Consider the following 25,017-nt stretch of genomic DNA (forward strand, 5'->3'; position numbering starts at 1 on the left):
TGTTTATCCATATAGTCAAAGTCTCTCATCTGGGATCCATTCTCATAAATTTCTTCTGAAACCTCCGTAAAATCTGATTATCTTTCCGAGAGCACAGTTTGCAGAATTAGACACATTAGGCCAGGTGAAACTGAGCCAGTGTTTTATAAAGATTCACCATAACATCCTTGCTTTATAAATAGAGGCACGTGGTACGAAAGCTCAGAAACCTATACATCTTTTTGAACCAACTTCACCATTTGCCCTTTAACCTTCAGCAATTTGTACACATATATTTAAGATCGTTACTCCTTCCCCTTTAGAATGGTATTGTACCAAAGTGCATAACTTCATATTTGTGTACATTAATTTCATCTGCCTTCTGTTCACCATGCCGCCAATCTGTACATGTTCTCCTGAAATCAGTCAGTATTCTCATCAATCTGTTCGTCATCTCCAAACTCAGTGCTCTCCTGGTCAACCTTTATCTGCCCAACTAAGTATCTGCTCTTGGCACTCAATCACACATCAAGTTCCGCTCATTCATGATCTATCCCTGCTGACCTACACCAGTCCCAATGCCTCAAATCTAAACTATTCATCCTCATGTTTAAATCCTTCCATGGGCCTGATCCTGCAGAACCACAGCCGCCTCCTACCCTATAAACAGTCTTGACCTCACCCTTCATCTATTATCCCCTCTCCAAAGTTCCATCATTGATAACCTTTAAGTACTTGGGTATGCCTCTCTGCATTACTTCTCTGTCCACCTCCAAATCCCGCATGTTCTATAAAAAGACTTTAAAATACATAGTATTAACAAAGCTTTGGTCGTAAGTCCTAATTTGTGTCTTTGATTCATTTTTAATCCTTACCTTTTGTGAAGCACCATGGGACATTTTATTTTGCATTAAACACAATGTATAAATACAATTTGATCTTGCAAAATAGAGGTAAAAGATGCAACATGGCATTAAGCAAATGAGACATAAATCAAACTTTTTCAACAAAAAATTGCTTTTGTCTATTAACAGAACTTTGATTTTGAAAATTTCTAAACCAGAATGCTTTAAATTGTTGTTTATGACAACATGCAATACTACTGGCATGCCCCAGTTCAAGTCAATCATATTCCAAACTTTGTGAATAGTAAATTGGACACAGGCTATTATGATGGCTGTCACAGATCAAGGGCATTCAGCACTTAGAAAACAATTAGTATCAAGTTTCTGGCAAATATGTGGTTAAAATATGGGACAAAGATACCTCACTGCCATCGCTGAAATTCATAGAAAGGCAGTGCAATTCGTACACTGTGTTAGGATTCCAGATGGTAATACTGGACAAGTCCTTTTCTAGAATAAAATATTGCTTGATGCACAACAAAGAGATTTAAACTTTGCAATTTGGTTGCCAGTGATCAGGCTGTGGTCATTTTTACAAGAGGCTGCTAATGTACTTTTGACAAAAGAGCATACATTTATACAGAAATAAAAACTCTTTATATATAAAGGGTTGAACAGACGAAATGCAAGGAGGATGTGGAGTCTACAACCAAGGGACAGTGTCTCAGGCTAAGACAGACTTTTAGGAAAATAAATTCTTAATTTAAAGAATAGTGAACCTGTAGAATTCTCCACCCCAGAAGGCTATAGAAGCAAAATCACTGAATATATTTTAAGAAAGAGGAAGTGTTTAGATTTTAAAAGCATCAAGGGTATGGGGAAGAAAGCACAAATATAGTATTGAGATTCATTCTCTGTCATGACCTTACTGAATGTCAGAGCAGGCCAAATTGTCCATTCCTGCTCCTACCTCCCATGTTTCTATGAAAGAATTTGGAAAGGACTCATCATAAAAAAAAATACCTGCAATATCTGTTACAGACACAATCCCAATGAAGCATCGTTCCTAACTTCCTTTGAAAGTTGTTTATTCAAATGACGAGGTCACAAGCACTTCCTTTTTGCCATTCACCAGCTATGATTTGCTATGGCTAACTCACTAAATCCTGAGAAAAGTCAAGGACAATTTCCACCCTTTTCCACTTTATCTGCACAAACAGATCAACACTTCTTCCCAGTTGTAATGGTCTGAAAATAACCAAAACTAAACTGCCTTCTGCTGGGTTGTCACTGCTCTTCTGAACTCAGCCTGTTTGTGGCTTGCCTTTTCTGGTCATAAAGACCTCAACTATCTCACTAGGTAGCTTGTTGCATCATTTTGCTTAAGTAACATGATTTCAAGGAAAAATGGTCTTTTGTTCAATCTTCCAAATGACCTTCTAACCCCTTTTCAAAAAAGAGGGCAGATTAAAATCTCATTTAGAACCAACTTTGGAGGCATAGAGTCACACACGGAATCTGACACATCCATGCTGACCAAGTTTCCCAAAGTAAATTAGCTCCATTTACCACATTTGGCTCTTTCCCCCTCTAAACGTTTCCTATTTAAATGTCCATTAACTGTTCTAACTGTACCTTCATTGACCACATTTTCTGGCAGTTCATTCCATATACAAAACCCCATGTGAAAAAAATTGCTCCTCAGAACCCTTTTAAATGTTTCTCCTCTTACCTTAAAATTATGCTCTCTAGTTCTGAACTCCCCAACCCTAGGTAAAAGACTTTCACTAAGCAGTTTATCTAGGCTCCTCATGATTTTATAAATTGAAGTCCAATGTTCCAAACTTGGATCACAACTCCCTGTAGGAGAAAGTGAGGACTGCAGATGCTGGAGATCAGAGCTGAAAATGTGTTGCTGGAAAAGCGCAGGTCAGGCAGCATCCAAGGAGCAGGAGAGTTGACGTTTCAGGCATGAGCCTGAAGAAGGGCTCATGCCCGAAACGTTGACTCTCCTGCTCCTTGGAGGCTGCCTGACCTGCTGCGCTTTTCCAGCAACGCATTTTCAGCTCACAACTACCTGCCTCCATATTTCACACTGGATAAAACGGAATATCAAAATTCAGTGGCCACTATCTCTATTCTATTGTATCATAATAGCCCCTCTTATCCTAAATAAAGGGGGTAGGCCTCAGACATGTTAACCTACAATACAAGATATGGAATCAAGATGAACACCACCTTATTTTGGAAAATACCTTGAACTTGTAAAAAGCACAAGGTGAATCAGCAAAGATTTCTTGGTTTACAAGATCAACTAGCAGCTGTTAACAAGCCCATCAACCAGTCTGAGAACTGTATTCAAACTAGCTGCAAGTCATCAAGCAGCCAAAGCACGTAACCTGTGCATGTTTCAAAATTCACATGAGAACCAACTTCCTGGATACGTGACCAAAAGGAACTTCATAACCTGCTGTGAATTGTTCATTTACTTAAAATTATTGATTCCCTCCAAGATACCTCAAGCTACTTCATAAGAAAATGGTCATCATAAATCAGAGACTAAATTATCTACAGTACAAAACATCTTTATTTGCATCCAATGTGTGTTTCTGTGACTGAGTGGGTGGGGCTCACTCAATTCTAGGTAACTGAGGATTTAAAATAATAATTTAAAATTCACAAAAGCAGGCTGATATTTAATTGGAATACACACACACACAGAGCAGGAAAATAAACATTTTACCATATAAAACACTGATTGTGGCAGTAAGAAAACACATTCAATCCGTTTGTCACATTATGAAAGTGGTTATTAAAACAAATATTGGTCAAGTCTATTGAAAATTAAATCACTTTTATAAGTGTGCAAGAGCTATATTAAAACTAAAAGTTGTCACAAAGCCATAATAAAATACATTATATGATTCAATTATGTTCCATTTTAAAACTGTATTACATTCAAATGAACTAAGCAACATTACACTTCAAAAAATGGTTGCTTCACTCAGTCCTCAAATGCTCAGAGAAAAAGTATTTTAATTGTAAAAGATGACCATTGTGCAGATAATCAAAGTTCCAAATGTCCCTAAATGAAAATAAATGTAGGGCCACTGGTTATGGTCATAAGTTGTCCAAATCTTTCTTGCCCATACTTCAGACATGAAAGGCAAGATTGATTGTCTGATCTGGACCCAAATGTATCACACGCGTCTGTTGTCTCTCTGAAATTTTGGATTTTGCTGTCACTGCATAAGAACCTGGTGCCACTTGAATGTGAACCTTATCAGTGTATCTAACCTAGTTGTTTAAAAAAAAGAGAAACTGTTAGGTCACAGCAAATCCTATTCCCAGATTATTCTGTAATTTAAAAAAAACTATTCAAGCATTTACTGGCCTTATTGTACATGTAATTCACTTTTAACAAATCAACTACTGTGTCAGGACCACCTGCAGCCATCATTTTCCTGAATGCAGTCGGCACAGGTGGTCTCAGGGCAAAACCAACATGCAGCGAGAATCTCAAAAAAGGTGTCGGTCATTTTGTGCAGACTCCAGAACTCTAATCAAAAGCAATGTTCCTTCTGCTCAAAAGGGCCGTGCATATGCTGCAAAGACTTTTTTAGCTCAAATTCTCCAACCCTGGCAACATCCTTGAACTCTTTTCTGAACCCTTCCAAGTTTTATAAAGTACAAACTACCAGGCAATCACTGGTAGCAAAGTCACAAAGGGACAGATGGACTTTGGACCTGAGCACTTTTTAAAATATTAATTTTGTTTTTCCCCACACCTGCCAATCAGCATTACACCTTTTTACCAAAGATTGCAAAATGATTAACTATGGATTTCCTTACACTCCTCCCATCTTAAGTACATCAGAATTTCTTGCCCATTCTACATCTAGATCTCTTACTCACAGGAACTTTGGTTATTGATGGCCCCTTGTGGTATCGACGAATATGGTTTTCTTCCAATTCATCTGTTTCATTTAGCGGTACATCTTTATAATAGTGCTACAAGATAAAAGCCACAGCACAATTATTACAATAAGTTAATTGTACTCAGACTTCACTAATACCCTTATCAATTGAAATGGGCTGTCATTACAATTTGGGTGATACATTAAGTTGCAAAACATTAGCTATTGGGATTGTACACCATGTATTTTCTACCAGTAGTTCAGTGTTATTTTATGCTGTTATACGCAAGACACCAGTTTCGGGTTACATAACTATTAAAGTTAGCACAGCTGTGCTTAACTAATGGTCATCACTGAGCAGTCAAAGCTATACAACTTTTTAAATCAATTCATCTCACATCTAGCAAAATGCTGGTTAAATGCCACCATTACTGAAGAACAGCTACATAGCAGCAAATCCTTTGTTCATAATCAAAGTGCTAGGCAATCATTTCAAAAGGGGATTTTACATCAGACATTGATATATCATAAAACTGGCTGAGTTGGGCTTGTGCTACCTGTTAATATCAGACCTGACCAACTTGGCTAATATGAAATCAATTAGTTTTGTGCAAAATACATTGTATAACTGATCTACAAATTACAAGACACTTTCTCATCAGTAAGGAAGAAAGGAATAAAGTAAAATTAATCATCAGATTTTAGCATTAGCTTTTTAAAAAATATTCTCTCATATCGGATTGGTACCCAACTGATCTGGAAATGCTGATGAGCCACCTTCTTGAAGTGCTATAATCGATGTGGGTTAGGTACAACCACAACAATATTAGGGATACTGTGACATTTACATAACATAATATAGCTAGGCCTATGACTTGGCCCTGGAAAATTTCTGCAGTCATACCCTGGTATGAGTTGACTGGCTTCAAAACAATCTTCTTTCTGTGTGTTCTATAGCAATGGCAGGAAGGTTAACCCAGCATCAGCTACATTAGTGACCCAAACAGTAAAGCCCAAAAGGAATATCAGTATTTGTTTGACGCATCAAAAAAATCCAGCTGAATATCATTTAAATAATAGTGTGAAAAAGAAATTTTTTGACTTTCGATTATCTGAACGGTTAAGGACACAAGAGTTGGCTGAGTAAGTCATGATGCACAGGATCTTTCAATAGTAATTATTAATTTTAAATTTACATCAGGCCCAAATCAACACTTTACTTAAAGCACCTACCCAAAAGGCATACTTCAGGACTATTCTTACAGAAACAGTGCAGGTCAACATTTAAATCAGTGCTCAGGCCCAGACTATGACCATCACTAGCAATGAAAACATTTAAAATAAAAGTGGGACTGAGTAAATTAGGAGATTTAAAAGATTGGAAGGAGGATTCTGAGGCCACAGTAAGAGCTTAAAACAAGGATTATTAACTTAAAATCAAGGTATTATGCTACAGGGAGCCAACGTAGGTCACAAAATACAGAGGTGATAGGGAAAGAACGTTTTGCAAGACATGGACAGTATAAGTTTAGATTACCTCAGGTTTAAGGAGGGGAGAATGTGGGAGGCTAGTCAGAAGTGTGTTAGAATTAGCAGTAACAAAGACAAGAGTGATGGTTTGATCAGATGAGTCTAGGCAGGGTGAAATTGAGCAACGTTCATGATGTGGAAACAGTGCTTTTTATTATGGCATGTGAATGTTTGGAAGCTCACCACAGGATCAAATCTGATAAAAAGCTTGTGAAGGGACCAGCTTAAACTCAGAATGGTGTCAGAAAAGGGTTTAAAAAGGATGGACAAGTCACTCTTGACATAATTTGTCCAGTAATTCCCGATTCTTCCTCAGTCTCTTGTTCCATATCCCACAGTTTCCAGCGTTATACATGAAACACACCCAAAGTATTGCACTGATTTTTCTTGGATCTCTGTGTAAACAATAATCTAGACCATGTTGTACTATATAAAAATTCTCAATATTTTGTATCCTGGATATATTCCTAATATTAATTTCAATTAACTTAACTGTGCTTTATTCCATAAATGTTTCTTATTTTCCATAACTTGTCCCCAATAAAAACATGGGATAGCCATTACTTCAAACTAGAACTTTTATTTTTACTTTTAGCCTTCCATAATAAGCAGGTACAAGTCCTTTTTTTGTTTATTCTTTACAACTCCTGCCTTTGACACTAATTGTTAGTCGACCAAGAGAAACAAATTTTGCCAACTGTTTAACTATATTTCTTGCCATTATAATCTTGTAACTTGATATTTCAGAAAAATGTGAGAGTTAGTGTTAATTGTACAATAACTGACTATTCAATTGCATTCAGATGGTAGGCAGTATCTAGGGATTCACTCAAAAAGCATATTAAAATTGTGATGGTTGGGTTTGAGGTGCATGTTTGTAAAGTGTGGTAGTAAATAAATCTTACAAAAAAAAATTTGTAAAAGATTAGGCACCAATACTCTATCACCACCTACCTTTCTGAAATAAAACATTTGCAACTACAACTTGTAGTGACATAATTAAACAGATACAAGTTGATGAATAATAGTAACCCTCTCATTTGGAGATTATGCTCAGTTGGTCTCATCTGTAATCGTGAATCTATTTTGCTAATGTCCTAAGAAATGTTTGATAATTTGTGGAAAAGAATTGTACAGACTTGAAAAGCGAGATTTCTCACCTTACACTGTCTGGTAGCATGAGCCAAACATTGTAGAACTGAAGCAAAAGCCTCATCAATGTCACTCCATTCTTGTTTAGCCTGAAAGAATACAATCATAATCACAAACGAGTAAAATATGTAGAAGCTGAAAAGCTGACAAAAATAGAATGAGAGCGCGAGAGAGAGCGCGAGAGATATTTCAATGACTCAAACACTTCTGAAGTGTCAAAGTGAATTTGAAACATTAACTGTTTCTCTCTCCACAGATGTTGCTAGCCCTGCTCAGTTTCTCCTGTACTGTGTTTCTATAAACAGAATAATATTGGGCTTTTAAAGGTGCCATAAGTTGGTCTACTAAGATGCTGACACCATAGGTGGGATCCTGTCAGGGCTACTGAGCAAAGCGACGGTCAATGTTTTTAAGGATGGCATGATAGCACTGTTAATAAAAGATGAAATGAGAACAATTGTGAGATGATCTCAGCTCAGATGATGCAGAGTCCATTTGGGTGGAGGTAAACAACAGCAAGGGAAAGGCAACATTCCTAAGCATAGTAAGTAGACCCCCTCCCCACCGCAAACAATAGCCAAACTGTAGGAAAGGATATAAGACAACAAATTATAGGAGCATGACAAAATAATAGGGCAATAATCATGGGCGACTTTAATCTTCATGTTGATTAATCATGTCGGAAAAGCTTTTCCATGACAACAAATTCATCAAGTGCATTAGGAATAGGTTTCCTACAGCAATATATCATGGAGTCAACCAGGGAGCAGGCTAACCTGGATCTGGTAATGGTTAATGAAATAAGTTAATAAATGACTTTCAACTGAAAGATGTCCTAGGAAGAAAGATCATAAAAACCACAAGAACTAGGAACAGGAGCAGGCTGTTCAGCCCCTCAAGCCTGCCTTGCCATTCAGCAGGATCATGGTTGATCAATAAAACTCATTCATTTTTCTGTCCTTTCCTCGTAACCCTTGATTGTCCTATTGATCAAGAATTTATCTATCCCAACCTTAAATATACACAAGGACTCTGCTATCACAGCTCTGTGACAAGTTCTAAAGACTCTCAAACCTCAAGAAATTCCTCATGATCCTATTGAATAGTGGAACAGATGAGGGGCCAAATGACCTACTCCTTATAGTCTTATTAAATGGCAGAACAGGCTTAAAGGGCTGAATAGCATTCTTCTGCTCCTTGTTTGTATGAACAGTTTTCCCAAATGTTCTAGAATCTATTTCCCATTTTTTGCCAGTCTCAACAATTGACTTTAACCTAACTCCTTATTTTAAGGTCAGCTCACAGCCCATTGTGGATGTGACAAAATACAGAGACCAACCATTTGTCTCCAATGGTTGAGCTATTGCGAGGAAGCAGAAATGTCCAAGTTTAAATGGGAGGTATTTAGAACAGAAGAAAGCAGGTAACTTGCATACTCAAGAGGGCTGAGAAGTTGTGAAATTCACAAAAGGAATTAGGAATTGAAGAGAAGAACATACCAACTTTTAATCGATAGATGATTGAAAGACAATAATGGATATGGAAGTTTTGCAAGGGGCATATTTTTAACAGGAGAGCAGAGAGATTTAAAAAAGACAGCAACATTTTACACAAAGGGAGGTTCGTGTGTTGAATGAACTTTCGGGGGAAGTGGTGGATACAGGCACAGTTACAACATTTAAAAGACATTTGGAAGAGTATGTAAACAGGAAAGAATTTGAGGGATATGGGCTAGCAGCAGACAGGTGGAACTAGTTTAGTTTGGGATTACGTTCAGCGAGGACTGGTTGGATCGAAGAGTCTATTCCTGTGCTCTATAACTCTGACTACGACAAGGAATTGAGACATGTTTGCCTGAAATATCATCATTAACCATTTTGGACCAATCGACTCATTCCATGCTGTCATTTTACTGCTAACTTTTTAAAATGCTATTTTTGATCATTTTATTGTTCTTCAGTCCCAGTGCTTCTCTATATACTGCTTTCTTGAAATGCAGCAATACGATGGAATCATAAAGGGCATTATTTAATTAAGTGATCTGTGGGATTCCTGGAGTTTTCTATTATGTTAATCTAAATGTATACCAATTTCTACTAATACACTAGGTCTTTTGTGAACACAAATCATTAGTACTTTCAACTGTCTCTCGGAAACAAAACAAATAAAATTATCCACAACCTTAGTTCTCACTGAATGTGCTGTGGATCCACATATTCCAGTCCATGTTATCACTTCATTCTTTGCTGTTGAAGGTTCTGTTATTCTACACACATTATCTCGTCCTTTCACCTTACTGTGCACTACTGAAGGACCTATATAAGGTGCTCTATTTTGTGCCTTGTGATCTCTTGAAGTTGAAGATGCTGAAGTCCTGCAAACTATATTTTGTTTTAACTTTTCACCTCCTGCTGTTGAACAGAATGCTTCTGCAACTATTTTATTTTGGACTCTCATCTCATCTCTCGCTGTTGAAGATGGTACTTCACATGTTTTCTCCTGTGTTATGACTTCAGCTTTCCCTATTGGAAACGATGCTTCATGTACTTCTTCATGTGTTAATATTTCACCACTTGGTACTGAAGACTTTGTTACGTGGCATGCTTCAGCTTGCACTTTTACCTCATCTTTCTGAACTGAAGATTCTACTGATTCACTTTTTCCACTGCAAGCCAGATCATCTGGCGACCAATGTACTCTCCTATTCCGAGCACGCTTCAGGACTGCACGCCCAAGCTCTGATGAGCGCCTCAAAGCACTGTGAAGTTGGCAGCTGCTAGGTTCCATGATAACACAATCCTGGTGAAAGATGAAATTACCAGTCAACATTTTTTTACCCAAAGTGCATTAAGTGTTACTTGTACAAAGTCTACTTTTGCAAGTCATTCTGCACATCGTTTATAACATGCTAATCTTGTGCATTTCATTATCATACTGTCTTGCATCAAGACTACCTGGATGTGATACCAAAACTGTATCAGTCTTCATTGTAACATTAGCTTCATGTATAGTCCCAAGTTTTATTCTACCTGGATTACAGTATACATAAAAACTAAATGGCATAAACTAAAAGTATAAAAGGTACCCTTTATAGCTCCAGCTGCCAGATCACCCAGTGAGAGGCTTGGAGTTATTTCCCAAAGTTTGAATTTATGCAATGTCAGCTGATTTAATACATGCAAACTATTTGCTATCGGTATGGTCTAGAAAGTGATTATTTGCCCAAGGTTTATGCTACTTAACAGATTTTTAATCAGTATGGAAATCAAAAGTTTTGGGGGAAAAGACATGAAGGAGGAATTGAGGATTATCAGATCAGCCATGATCTCACTGAACAGTGGAGCAAACGTGATGAGCTGAATGGCCTACATGTACTACTTGTGATCTTATCCAAAAACCCCTGCTAGAAATGAGAGAGAGAGAGCATATGCACCTTGTGTGAAGACAAGACCCAATGCTGTTATATTAACGATTGTAAGTTTCAGGATTAAATTACTTGATGTTCATTCTTGTAGCTTATTAGCTGATTCTTTAAACGTGTTAGTGTTGAAATCCCTGTTACGTTTTCCATCTGTTCACACTTCAAGATAGGGCACTTGCTCACTATTAGCCTGTTTTTCTGAATGCACAGTGACATAAAACAGCCCAATTTCTTCTATCTTCCAGAAATAAGTTTTTTTTAAAAGAAAAGTTCACAACTCAATTTGCTTTTCTGTTTGAATTTCTTTCACACTTTTGCCATTTTATTTCCTAAGTCAACAACACTATATGCCCCATGCTAGCATAGTAGTGTTTACCTCCGTTTGCAAGCTTGGTTTTGAAACTTTTCCATTTATTCAACAAGGAGTTTTCTATATCCATCTTATTTAGTTGCTAAAGTGGTTACAATAATGTCCTCCCTGTTTGGTTAACGAGAGTCAATTAAACGGTTAAGTTTTACTTGAGAAACAGCTGTGTCTGAATTAGTTCCCAATCATTTGCATAATCCGTCATGATGTTTTTTGGGCAGCGACTACATTTTTTTTTAGCCTTGTTGCAAAACGGTAGAGTTAAGTCTAGATGCACAGACAGCAGTGCTGGGATCTCCGGGTAAAGGCGGGGTGAAGTCTGCTTTCAAAATTGCGCGGTCTAGAGCAGGCCTTTCACAACAGGTTTCAGTTTGGGTGCTCGCCTTAAACATTAAACACAATTTAAATCCAACTTCAGGAACCGGGACTTTCTCCACCGGGACCCAACCTGAAAACGGTTGGCGCCAGCGGCAGCGCAGCTATTATTAGAGCACAGTATAACTCCGGTCTGAACTACAACCTGTCCTCTCAGCAACTGCACCATCTAACGCCAGATTTCAGCTCGAACGAAACCAAAATCCATACGTGTTTCATAAAATAAGCTTCACTATTAAAGCCCACCCTCTGGGACTGTATTAATACCACATTAAACAGCTGAGTAACACTCCTACATTGTCACTCTCTTACCCGACGTGGTTTTTAATAACATGATAGGGACTCTGTACCACAAGCTCTTCCTTTGGAATCAGCCATGGTATGGTTCCTCCCCCCCAGGAAATACTCGAAAACACACGCAGACTTGGGGCAGGTCTAAGCGGCTTCTCCAATAGGAGCCTTTCAAAATAACAATTCCCTCTTGCTCGCCAGCCCTTGGTTCCATTCACAAATGACTGATACCTGAGACAGATACAGACTCAGGGGTCTGAACTGCACCGATGTTCCGCGACAAGAAGACCCTCCTCTTCCTCCTCACGTCAATCAAAAGGACTTGTCCGAAACAGCAGCAGAAATCAGCCAGTCAGCGAGCTGCTGAAATATCTGGTCGCAGCTGTCAGGGGACATGCCTTATCACCATTTTCCAAGAAAAGTACTTAGGACTACCAACTCTCTAGGATTATCCTAGACTCACTAATGTCTCACATATGTTGCTGCAAACGAAATCATAGTTATTTTAAAAAAAACGCCTTTGTTTTTATTTTCGTTGGACACTTGTTTATTATAAATATTGTAATTAGATTTGAGAAAAACGTTTTCACTTGACAGTTAAGATTCGTCTCATCGGGTAAGGTAGGGCCTGTGGGTTGAGCGTGTCCAATGGCCAATGTTGGGTAAACGTCAGGGCAATAGGATGCAACAGGTCCTGAGATGGAATCCTCAAGAGTGTGTCCAACCGCACCGGGAAGAAAACTATGTGAAACAATCAGTTTGTACAAGTCCAGTGAAGGGTTAAACCTGGAATGTTAACCTCTTTAAGATGTAGATTATCTACTGAGGAGAGGACCTGATCAGGTGTACCCTAGAACTCTGTGGGAAGCTAGGGAAGTGATTGCTGGGCATCTTGCTGAGATATTTGTATCATCGATAGTCACAGGTGAGGTGCCAGAAGACTGGAAGTTGGCTAACATGGGGTCACTATTTAAGATAGGTGGTAAGGAAAAGCCAGGAACTATAGAACAGTGAGCCTGACGTTGGTGGTGGGCAAGTTGTTGGAGGGAATGCTGAGGGACAGGATTTACATGCATTTGGAAAGGCAAGGACTGATTAGGGATAGTCAACATGGCTTCGTGTATGGGAACTCATGTCTCACAAACTTGACTGAGTTTCTTGAAGAAGTAACAAAGAGGATTGATGAGGGCAGAGCAATAGATGTGATCTATATGGATTCAGTAAGGCGTTCAACAAGGTTTCCCATGGGAGACTGATAAGCAAGGTTAAATCTCACAAAATACAGGGAGAACTAACCATTTGGATACAGAATTGGCTCAAAGGTAGAAGAGAGAGGATGGTGGTGGAGGGTTGTTTTTCAGACTGGAGGCCTGTGACCAGTGGAGTGCCACAAGAATCGGTGCTGGGTCCTCTACTTTTTGTCATTTATATAACTGATTTGGATGTGAGCATAAGAGGTGTAGTACAGGAGTTGGGAGGTCATGTTGCAGCTGTACAAGACATTGGTTAGGCCACTGTTGGAATATTGCGTGCAATTCTGGTCTCCTTTCTATCAGAAAGATGTTGTGAAACTTGAAAGGGTTCAGAAAAGATTTACAAGGATGTTGCCAGGGTTGGAGGATTTGAGCTAAAGGGAGAGGCTGAACAGGCTGGGACGGTTTTCCCTGGAGTGTCGAAAGCTGAGGGATGACCTTATAGAGGATAACAAAATTATGAAGGGCATGGATAGGGTAAATAGGCAAATTCTTTTCCCTGGTGTGGGGGAATCTATAACTAAAGGGCATAGGTTTAGGGTGAGAGGGGAAAGATATAAAAGAGACCTAAGGGGCAACTTTTTCACGCAGAGGGTGGTAACTGTGTGGAATGAGCTGCCAGAGGAAGAGGTGGAGGCTGGTACGAACTGCAACATTGAAGAGGCATTTGGATTAGTATATGAATAGGAAGGGTTTGGAGGGATATGGGCTAGGTACTGGCAGGTGGGACTAGATTGGGTTGGGATATCTGGTCGGCATGGACGGGTTGGACCAAAGGGTCTGTTTCCATGCTGTACATCTCTATGACTCTATAAGTAACAAAGAGGATTGGTGAAGGCAGAGCAGTAGATGTGATCTAGATGGACATCAGTAAGATGTTCGACAAGGGTCCTCATGGGAGACTGGGTATCAAGGTAAGATTTCATGGAATACAAGGAGAACTAGCCATTTGGTACAAAACTGGTTCAAAGGTAGAAGACACAGGGTGGTGGTGGAGGGTTGTTTTTCAGATTGGAGGCTTGTGACCAATGGAATGCCACAAGGATTAGTGCTAGGTCCACTGCTTTTCGTCATTTATATAAATGATTTGGATGTGAACATAGGAGCTATAGTTAGTAAGTTTGCAGATAACACCAAAATTGGAGTTGTAGTGGACAGTAAAGAAGGTTACCTCGGATTACAACGGGATCTTGATCAGATGGGCCAATGGGCTGAGGAGTGGCAGATGGAGTTTAATTTAGATAAGTGTGAGGTGCTGCATTTTTAGAAAGCTCATCTTACCAGGATTTATACACTGAATAATCAAGTCATGGGGAGTGTTGCTGAACAAAGAGACCTTGGAGTGCAAGGTCATAGTTCCTTGGAAGATAAGATAGTGAAGAAGGCATTTGGTATGCTTTCCTTTATTGGTTAGTTCTTGAGTACAGGAGTTGGGAAGTTATGTTACGGCTATACAGGACATTGGTTGGGCTACTTTTGGAATATTGCATGCGGTTCTGGTCTCCTTCCTATCGGAAAGATGTTGTGAAACTTGAAAGGGTTCTTAAAAGATTTACAAGGATGTTGCTCAGGTTGGAGATTTTGAGGTACAGGGAGAGGCTGAATAGGCTGGGGATGTTTTTTCCTGGAGCATCAGAGGCTGAAGGGTGACCTCATAGAGGTTTATAAAATCACGAGGGGCATGATTGAAAAATAGACAAAGTCTTCCCTGGGGTAGGGGAGTCCAGAAATAGAGGGCATAGGTTTAGAGTGAGAGGGGAAAATGGACCTAAAGCGCAACATTTTGTTGCAGAGGGTGATGCCTTTATGGAATGAGCTGCCAGAGGAAGTGGTGGAGGCTGGTACAATTACAGCATTTCAAAGGCATCTGGATGGGTATATGAATAGGAAGGTTTTAGAGAGATATGGGCCAAGTGTTGGCAAATGGGACTAGATTAGGTTAGGATATCTGGTCAGCATGGAAGAGTTGGACCGAAGGGTTTGTTTCTGTGCTGTACATTTCTGTGACTCTATGACTCTTGTTACAGATGTTTCAAAATAATTTTAATTTTATGGATCAAGAAACAAGCAACCTTAAAAGAAAACATCTTCAAAATTTAATTTGAATTCACTATCTGAAACATAATGACTGCAATTACTTAAATGTCAAGAATAATTAAACTTAGGACTGTAACTATAATTGAATTTCAATAACATTTTAAAGCCATTCAAAGCTTTGATCAAAACTCCATACAATTCCAAAGAAGAGTCACATTAGATTTAAAATATTATATCTTTAGTAGGCTTAGGATAGACAGTATTAGAGAACCCCTGGCATATTTCTAAAATTTTTCTCTATTTGTTTTAATGAACTCCATCCTGTGTGCAAACATGTACCCCTACATATAGGATGTGCTCTTCAAAAATGGGCATTGGGGAGGGGATCCGCAATTAAATTCAACTATTCTACACCAACATCATTAATACAGTCTCAAATGAATGGGTGGGAATCAAAAAACTTCCCAATCAGATCTGGAGTCAGGCAGGGCTGCCCTCTCTTGTGGCCATGTTTGTGTGTTGTGTAGAGCCTTTTGTTGAGTCCATCAGGAAGGATGTGAGCCTGCGAGAGGTTACTATTCCAGCCAGCGGAGACCTGCAGGTCAAAGCCTCTGTGTACACAGATGACTTTGCCGTTTTCTGCTCTGATCTGCTGACAATGTACAATCTCGTGAACATCCATGATCAGTTCAAAATGGCCTGGTGAGCCAAGGTAAATCGAGGCAAGAGCAAAGCCGTGTTCTTTGGGAACTGGGCTGACTGATCCTTTATCCCCTTCACCATCAGGACAGATTACTTGAAGGTGCTGGAAATATGGATCAGAGGACCCGGGGCATGCGTCAAAACTTGGGAGGAGTGAATCTCCAAGGTGGGACAAAAACTTGGCTTTTGGGAGCACTGATCCCTTTCCAAAACTAATATTCAAATGAGACGTACTCCTCCTGTTATTGTACGTGGCCCAGGTCTGGTCCATTCCCAGAACTTGCGTCATTGCAGTCACTTGAGCCATCTTTCACTTCATCTGGGGTCTAAAATGGATCGTGTCCACACGGACATCACATACAAGGCTCTGGATAAGAGGAGGAAGAACATACCCAATGTCACCCTCATTCTGATGGCCACTTTTGTATGTAGCCATATCAAGCAAACACTAAAGTGTCACTACACACTGAGGTTCTACCTGTCCCTTGTGTTACAAAGGATGGGACTGGCCTTAGCGCTCCCGAACACTCCAAGTGGTTGGAGAAGTTTGCAAAGAAAAACACCTTTGACCACAAGTAGCATCCTCGTGTGCCAGTGGGAAAAGGAGACAGTAAATCCTGTTGGGTTGTGCCCTGAGTGAACTGTCGAAGTCATTTGGCAGAATGCTTCATCACTAGAACTTTCCAACAAGCAACAAGGCATCACTTGACTGGTGGTGAGAAGGGCTGTACAGAACCAACTGCTTTAGCAACTATGTATGTATATAAAGTTTTGTTTGCAAATTAAGTATATTTTTGAAATAAAAAAACAATAATTGGCCAGTTTTGACCTGCTTTTTGTGGATGGCACAGAGCTGCAATTTTTCATTTCTCTGGAAAGATATTATGACAATACTATGGGCTTTAAGAGATGTATTTTGCTCTGGATGTTTTGAAGAGGGTTTGACCATTGGTGACGATTTGTCTCCTCCAAGCTAATAAAGTAATCAGCTTTGAACTGCAAATGTGTTGCTGGTCAAAGCACAGCAGGCCAGGCAGCATCTCAGGAATAGAGAATTCGACGTTTCGAGCATAAGCCCTTCATCAGGAATAAGAGAGAGAGAGCCAAGCAGGCTAAGATAAAAGGTAGGGAGGAGGGACTAGGGGGAGGGGCGATGGAGGTGGGATAGGTGGAAGGAGGTCAAGGTGAGGGTGATAGGCCGGAGTGGGGTGGGGGCGGAGAGGTCAGGAAGAGGATTGCAGGTTAGGAGGGCGGTGCTGAGTTGAGGGAACCGACTGAGACAAGGTGGGGGGAGGGGAAATGAGGAAGCTGGAGAAATCTGAATTCATACCTTGTGGTTGGAGGGTTCCCAGGCGGAAGATGAGGCGCTCCTCCTCCAGCCGTCGTGTAGTTGTGTTCTGCCAGTGGAGGAGTCCAAGGACTGTCTTTAATCTCTGATAGGGCTAGGAAGAACTGTTTGTTGAGTTTGTGGATTCTTCTGTAGATGAAGAACAGCAGGGGTCCTTTGCAGGTCTGTGAGAGTGTTGTCCTGAGCTGGGGTAGGGCTAATTGCAGGGAGTGTAGGTAGCGACGCATGGCTGCAAGGGTGGAGCGGAGGATCCGGAGGGAGGTCTGTTGCTGGAGGCTTCGGATTTGTTGTAGGTACAGGTTGTCCTGGTTGGGTCCAAATTTTGTTGGTTGGAATGTAGTTCGGAGTCCGTGTGGGATCAGTCGGTTCCTTAGGCAGGTGCTGAGGAAGGAGATGTGGCTGTGGTAACGAGTCTGTTTGAGAACGTGGCTGAAGAGCTTCTGTGCAGAGGAGATGACCTGGGGTGTGCAGTGAGAGAGGGACTCACTGAAATCCTTGTAGAGGGAGGAAGAGAGCTTCTTCAAGGAAGGCATCCTTGTAAGAGGATTTGCAGTAGGTTAAAATCTTCGAGTGAAAAATGAGGTCTGCAGATGCTGGAGATCACAGCTGCAAATGTGTTGCTGGTCAAAGCACAGCAGGCCAGGCAGCATCTCAGGAATAGAGAATTCGACGTTTCGAGCATAAGCCCTTCATCAGGAATAAGAGAGAGAGAGCCAAGCAGGCTAAGATAAAAGGTAGGGAGGAGGGACTGGGGGAGGGGCAATGGAGGTGGGATAGGTGGAAGGAGATCAAGGTGAGGGTGATAGGCCGGTGAAGCCTTGATTTGTTTTTGAAATAGGAAAAATAGAATCAGCATGAATGGGTGGAGTCAGGCGCCCACCCACCCAGAGTTTTAGTTTAGTTTTCAGTAGTTGCTGAGTTTTGAACCTGGTTGTCAAAACTGTTACATCCTTTTCTTTGTTACAGCTAAAAGCTTGGATTCTCTTCCTGCTGCCAGAAGCACATGTGAGACAGTCTGTTTTACTGAATTTGCCTTTGCCAAGGTTGTTTTTATGGGAAATTACTATATTAGAACTGTTATTGTTTAGCAGTTAAATAATCTATTATTCTGTTAAGTTTTCCAAAAATAGTTAAGTTATTCCAATTCTTTATTTTAACTATGCTTTAACTGTAAGGTAAGAATAAAGTGTATTTTGCTTAAAGCCAATTACATCTAAAACACAGCACTTTACACTTACATTTAAATAATAAAAAGTCAGGGTCTTGGCTATCTCCTTGATATATTTGAAGGGAGTTTGGTCTGGTCCATGAAAACATCAGTGTCCCAGATACCCGGAAGCAGCTTGGCTGGGGGGTGAGGGGTGTGTGACTTGTTCTGAAACATAAATCTTCAGTAGTATTGCTTGGATATTGTCAGGACCCACAGCTTTTGCAGTTAATGTTTCCCATAAACTTGTAATCAAGAAGCTGCTCAGAGGGTCCAGACACTGATCAGCTCACAGACACATTGATTTTCGATTCTGAAAGCTGCTATCACACGGCAGTGTGCATAATGGCAGGAAAAAAAAATAGTGAGGACATAGTTGAAGTGTTCAATGCCTTTAGCTGTTTTTTGGTATCACGTGAAGTGAAAGAAACAAAAGTATCCATTGTCCCAGAGGTCCATAGGCTGCTGTTTCACCAGAGAGAGAGATGACTGCTGGTAGGTTTAACCTAGGGTCACTATGCCTAAATCAAATGTGATGTTGGCAACCTTAGGAGGCGGCTGAAATTGATCATCCACTTGGTATTTATTGCTGAAGATGGATGTAAATCTTTAAGCTTTTGCATTAACATCTTGGCTCCCCCATCATTGAGGATGGTATTTTTGTGGATTCTTTTCCTCGTGTTAGTTGTTTAATTGTGCACTACTATTCGCAGTTGGATATGGCAGGACCATAGAGTTAAGCCTGGTCTGTTAGTTGTGTGATTGCTTAGCACTGTGCAGCTCATGCTGTATCTGCTGTTTCTCATATAATTATTCCTGTATTGTAGCCTCACCTTTTGACACTAGATTAGAGTGGTGCTGGAAAAGCACAGCCGGTCAGGCTGGATCCAAGGAGCAGGAAAATCAACGTTTTGGGCAAAAGCCCTTCATCACCACTCTAATCTAGACTCTGATTTCCAGCATCTGCAGTCCTCGCTTTCACCACTTGACACCCCATTTTTGGGCATGCTTAGGGCTACACCTAGAATGCTGTCCTGCATTCTTCATTGAACCAGGGTTTACCACTTGGTTTGATCATAATGGTAGAATGAGGGTTAGGTTACGATTGAGGGTCGAATACACTTCTACTGCTGCTGATGGCCCATAGCACTCATAGATAATGGAAATATATTACTGTGTGTGTAAAACTGTCCCTTTTTTCCCTTAGCTCAATGCACATGACCTTACTTAATAATCTTCTTGAATATCATCCTTCCTCACAGCTGGCATTGTTTCTTTGAACAAAATTGCCACACATGTTTTGTTTATTTCTAACCAATGTCTCCTTTACTTAAAGCATCTATTCATCTTTAACCTATTTGCTAATATACAGATCAGATTTAGCCAGAATTACAGATGTCATTACAGGGTGCATGAACTTAATACTGGAGAAAAGAACAAGAGATGTCTTTGACATTAATTTGTCTGCAAGGGACACCAGCCTGAGTGAGTTGAAGATCAATAGAGGTCAACTAAATAACCATTGGTGGCTGAAGTTCTATCTCTTATAGATGATGAAGAATGTCATGTTGATGGGAGGCAATGATCATAGTTCCAGATTATAACCACGGGAGTTCTTTAAGGAAGTAATTCAGCCTAAGCATCTTTACTTGTTTTATCAATGACCTTTCTGCTGTCAGAAGGTCAGGAATGTGGCTGTTCATTGATGATTTCATGTTAGCCCCAATCACAAATCCACTGGTACTGGAGCAGCCTTTGTCAGCCCATGGAAGGACTTTGACTTTTTCATCCTCGGGCTGGTAGATGCCAGGTAATATATCTGGTAAGTGTCAAGTAACGATGATCTTCAAAAAACAAATAGGCCACGTGTACACTTTTACACTTAAGTCACAGTCCAACAGCCACAATCCACTCTATTCTGAGGACTGCATTAATTAGAACTTCAGTAGGATCAGCTCTCTGTATAAAATAAAGAACTGTGGATGCTGGAAGTCTGAAGACCCAAAATGATAACTCTACTTTCTCTGCACAGATGCTGCCAGAACTGCTGAGTTTCTCCAGCAATGTCTGTTTTGGTTTCTGCCATATCAATGTTACCGCTACAACACCAGGACAGGTTACTTACTATTCTGTCTAACATCCACAAGGTTTAAGACAGGAGTGGAATGGAATACTCAGTACTTACCTGGACTTGGCATTACAGCACTCAAGAAGCCAGGCACGATTCAGGGCAAATCATTTTTCTTTATATGATCTCCAGCCACGAGACCCATTATGCACCTCCTCAGTCACCAGGGTTTACTTAAAAAATTTGACAATTTTATGTGATGCGACTTTCTCCCAGTGCAACTACTTCAATCAAAAGGGTACCATCAATAATATAATGTTTATGTTCCCCTGCCGGCTACACATAAGGTGCAGATTCTTCATTGTACCTGGGAGGAGAGTTTAGAATTCCCCACCTCACACTCTTCCCCTAACACTACACTACAGAACGTGGCTCCTAAAACACATTGTTACATTAAATACACGAATATGAGCAACTCAATGATAAATTCAATAAATGAAAATAGCACTGATCTGTATTCAAATATTCCAAGTTATAATTACAATTGAACAAAATATCAAACAATTGGACATTGCTACACGGGATGCAGAGAAGATTTTCCATTACCTGCTCCACAGAAAACGAAGATAATCAGCAACTTGCGCGCCGTTATGTTCGCATCGAAACCAAAGTTAGATTTGGACACCTCACAGTGGTACAGTGAAAATGAAGCCACATACAAACGGAGAAGCATTCGATTGAGAAAATGACGGGGACGATTTGAAGGATTATGAGAAAATCTGAAGATAGCAGATGATTCTATGGCAATGCTGTTTCTGTGGGACTCGAGGTTTAGGTTCTGAGTTAATGGGGTGAACTGTTTTGAGTCAGTTTTGTGGCATATGTGGATTTATAGCAGAGTCCAGGTTCTTCAACTGTCTAGTCTGACCACGGTGTGGCGCCCTCACCACATCTCCAGGAGGGACTATGTCTGGGGATTGTACCTGAGAGTCCTAGGAAGCCACGGGACATGGCATTCCTGCAGTTTCTGGATAATGCAGGAACGCAACGAATAACGATTGCGAGTCTCAGCATGACAATGCTTACAATAAAGATATGGCTGGAATCATGCAACAAACCCGCGCCATATGTCTTTTCCAGCAAAAGAGTATTTTTTTGTTTTTAAACAGAATTCGTTGATAATTGATACTTAAAACACAATTTAAACTTTTTTTGTACTTGCACGGAGAGTTGGACAGACATCAACAATCAGGTCAGTTTCTGTAACCATTCATCGGAATGGCTACTTTTTTGATGTTTGTCGGATTTTTAACATCCTATTGTCAACATGGGCCGCTGGAAAGTTTTTTTTGAGCTCAAATCATTCAATCAGCACTGTAACCTCCCCTTCCCCCGTCAAAAGTTATGGAAATTATTAAAGACTCTGTGATTTCCGAGTGAGCTGCAGCAATCGCTGTTCCCGGTTAGTTGGCTGTTCTTCACACTGAGATGAGAGGTCAGCCCTCCCGGTCAATGCGCTCAAGCTTTATCCCGTTTGAAATGTAACAGGAGCTCCGTCACTGTTTCCGGATTCATACTCTCCCCAAAAATCCCCCCTCACTGCCAGAATTGGAACGGAGGGGCTCTACCGCAACGACCTTTAAAAAGCACTTCCTTCTCTATGTAAGAATTTCAGACTTTGGTTACGATGCACGGTAAGGAGCTAACTGCGCTTATCTCTGAGAATTCAACACGTGCTGTAACTGCTGCTTTGTTAAAATAGGACACTTTGGTGGAAGATTTTTGTGTGTGTGTTTCATGGGACGTGTCGTGTCAGTGAGGTTAGCAATCTCCCAGCCTCTCTATATACACATCCACAGAATGCTTTTGCATCTGCTTTTTTTTTCTGGAAACCATGTTGTTTTCTTCTGAAGTATGAGATTGTGACATGTTTCATTAACCAGATTCAACTGGGGTCGGTTTTACTAGCAGAAACAAAACTCACTTGAATGATGCAGTCGTCAAATTTGAAGGGAATGATCGGGACCAGGAGGCACCTTTGGGTTCTGAGTTGATGGGGTGAACAGTTTTGAGTCATTTCTGTGATGTGTGTGAGTCCAGTATATTATTTCTTAGCCATGTGTGAGAGCGCATCTGTGTGTGGTTCTCTGCAATAGTGTCCGGGCAATCTACATTTTTCTATAATGTGGAGGGGCCGGTGTTGGATTGGGGTGGACAAAGTTAAAAATCACCAGGTTATAGGTCTACATTTGTTCTAGATTTTTGTAACGGGCTATGTCTAATTTCTGCATTATAATTCGAAGCTTGGGTGTAAGGAGTATGAACGCCAAGTTCATCTTTCGGAAGCTGCCGTGATAGCTGGGTGGAATTGCAAATGCCTCCTATATATCGTTCATTAAAAGGCAGGACACTCTGTGCTTCTGTGGTTAAACGTTTAAGAGGTTTGTTTTTGCAGAGATTGGGATTTGATGGGGAACCCCACCCCCCGAGGAAAGAGCAAGTGATGACATTGCAGCGGTATTTTCGTGCCTGGAGAGTTCTGCCTTGGTATTATCAGGAGGGAGTCAATGTTGTGGTGTCGTAGTGAAAGAAGGGGCAACATTACAGGTAGAAGAAGGGAAACATGGCACTCTTCTTGTGGAGGAATAGTAACGTGATATTTTCAGAGGGATATTATGATATTGCCATGTGGCCTCTCATTTCAAAATATTATAAGAAGAACAGATGGCGCAGCATCTGATAATGGAGCATAGTTGCTGACATTTTTGAGTAGTTAGAGGGGAAAAATCAATTTATATAGCACGTCCATAGCTTCAAGCCATTCTAAACTACTTTACAGTGCTCTCAGTGATCCTTCTGATGCTGTGATGTTAAGATATATAGTAGAAAAATATTCCCATTAAAATTATTTACCAGTGCAAATTGAACATTAATTACCTGATATACTAGGGTTGCAGACAAAACCTCAAACATAGTGCAGGGTTTCACAAAACGTAACCCAATATACTAATTGTGTTTTACGGTAATTAGCTGTAGATTATAAGTCATTGAACTAATTTTATCATAAATATTAATAATCATTAGCATCAATGGTTGGCCATTCAACCTTGGCTTTAGTATCCAACAGCCACTAACTGAAAAATAAAGTGAAAATAGATAACTTTAATCTATTTTGTAGTACCTATAATTTTAAAACGGGATGAATTTGTGGGAAAGAATGCAAAATATACTCTGGGGAAAGTATTCCCATAGAATTTAGTTAACAGTGCTGATTGAAGAACAAATATCTGATCTAATTTGGTTTTACAAAACTGAACTCGTTAGTTGAACAGTGGGATGAAATTACTCACTGGATAGAGAGTGAAGGTGTTTTCAGAATCATTCACAACTGAGAAGCAGACCATCACATAATAGTTACTCATGGAATTGCTATACAATAATGATGTCAATGTGCTTTTATTTCATCTAGCTAAAATTTGATTATAACTTTATGTTCACAGCGATTATATTACATATTTTAATCTGAATGTGAATGTTGTTAGAGTGAGATTTAAGTGTGGTCTAGCTGTCAATGTCCACAGCAGCAAATCTCCGCTGATGTAAAAGAAACCGAGATCTACATTTTCCATCATGCTTATGGGGTGTCATATAAAGATTAATTAACACTACGCATTTATCGGAATTAAACTCCACCTGACATTCCTTGGCTCAGTTGATCAAGATCCCATCGTACTTTTAGATAACCACCTTCACTATCCAAGAAACTGTCAATTTTGGTGTCATCTGTAAAATTACTAACCATTCCTCCTATATTTGCTCCTTAATTGTTTATATAGGTGATGAGCATATAAATGAAAGTGGAATCATTTCAAGACAATGATTTATCTTTGATTCAAATCCAAGATGCAAAGTGCTCTTCCATAAACAACCATGTGACCTTAATTATTCAACTAGTTTTCCGCTTTATAATTATTCAATTTTCTCTTATTTTCGCTAAAAGCCACGCCAACCCTTGGTTTACATTACATTTTGTCACTCCATTTCAAATCTCCAAATCCCTTATCCTCAAAACAAAGATGCGAACCCTTTAATTAGATTGCCACTTTATAAATGCAGAGTTCACATTTGCAATACAAACCAAACAAACTCCTCAATTAGATGACGATCTTATTATTACTTTTTAAGGTCCATTATTCTCCATATAAACCATTGAACTACTCAGTTCGATTACTGATTTATAAATGTTCTCACATATCCCTTAGTCACAGTACAGACCATCTAAACTCTTCAATTAAGCCACTATCTTATAATCATTCTCTAAGATCCTTGACTTCAACAGTTCATTTATAAATATTATGAACTCTTTAAATTATAGATGCAGACTGGATGACCAGGGATACAGTTTGGTTTGGGTGCAAAATTACTTTCCCACAGATGGAATAGAAAGTTACAAGAAGGCATAAAACATGTATTAATTGTAGGAGATTATTTCCTCCATGTTCTTGTGACAATGGAAGATAAATGG

General features: G+C 39.8%; 2 protein-coding genes across 3 annotated transcripts in view; one reads left to right on the forward strand and one right to left on the reverse strand.

The window, feature by feature from the left end:
* Window positions 1-3,765: 3,765 nt before the first annotated feature.
* On the reverse strand, window positions 3,766-12,173 carry akip1 (A kinase (PRKA) interacting protein 1). The gene is made up of 5 exons (XM_060838924.1): window positions 12,109-12,173; window positions 10,046-10,222; window positions 7,432-7,512; window positions 4,740-4,835; window positions 3,766-4,121 (listed from the first exon to the last, which is right to left on the reverse strand). The coding sequence occupies exons 2-5, from the start codon at window positions 10,208-10,210 to the stop codon at window positions 3,978-3,980; spliced, it is 486 nt and encodes a 161-aa protein (XP_060694907.1). The 5' UTR covers window positions 10,211-10,222; window positions 12,109-12,173; the 3' UTR covers window positions 3,766-3,977.
* Window positions 12,174-21,691: 9,518 nt separating this feature from the next.
* Window positions 21,692-25,017, forward strand: part of dennd2b (DENN domain containing 2B) — a 457,469-nt gene continuing 454,143 nt past the window's right edge. The window contains exon 1 of one of the 2 annotated variants that reach the window (XM_060838921.1): window positions 21,692-21,744. The gene's annotated coding sequence lies outside the window, so the exon portion shown is untranslated. Of the gene's footprint in view, window positions 21,745-21,926; window positions 22,187-25,017 lie in introns of those variants that run through there. The other variant, XM_060838918.1, reaches the window with a different exon arrangement.

Source organism: Hemiscyllium ocellatum, chromosome 18, assembly GCF_020745735.1.
Source record: "Hemiscyllium ocellatum isolate sHemOce1 chromosome 18, sHemOce1.pat.X.cur, whole genome shotgun sequence".
Lineage (NCBI taxonomy): Eukaryota > Metazoa > Chordata > Chondrichthyes > Orectolobiformes > Hemiscylliidae > Hemiscyllium > Hemiscyllium ocellatum.

Excerpts from the sequence above, each read along its gene's own strand:
- akip1 (XM_060838924.1), bottom strand. The coding sequence starts at position 10,210 with ATGGAACCTAGCAGCTGCCAACTTCACAGTGCTTTGAGGCGCTCATCA. Across the intron at positions 7,513-10,045 it reads CTTCAGTTCAGAAAGATGAG|GCTAAACAAGAATGGAGTGA; the intron begins GTAAAAGTGCAA and ends GTATTCTTTCAG. Across the intron at positions 4,836-7,431 it reads ATGCTACCAGACAGTGTAAG|CACTATTATAAAGATGTACC; the intron begins GTGAGAAATCTC and ends TTTATCTTGTAG.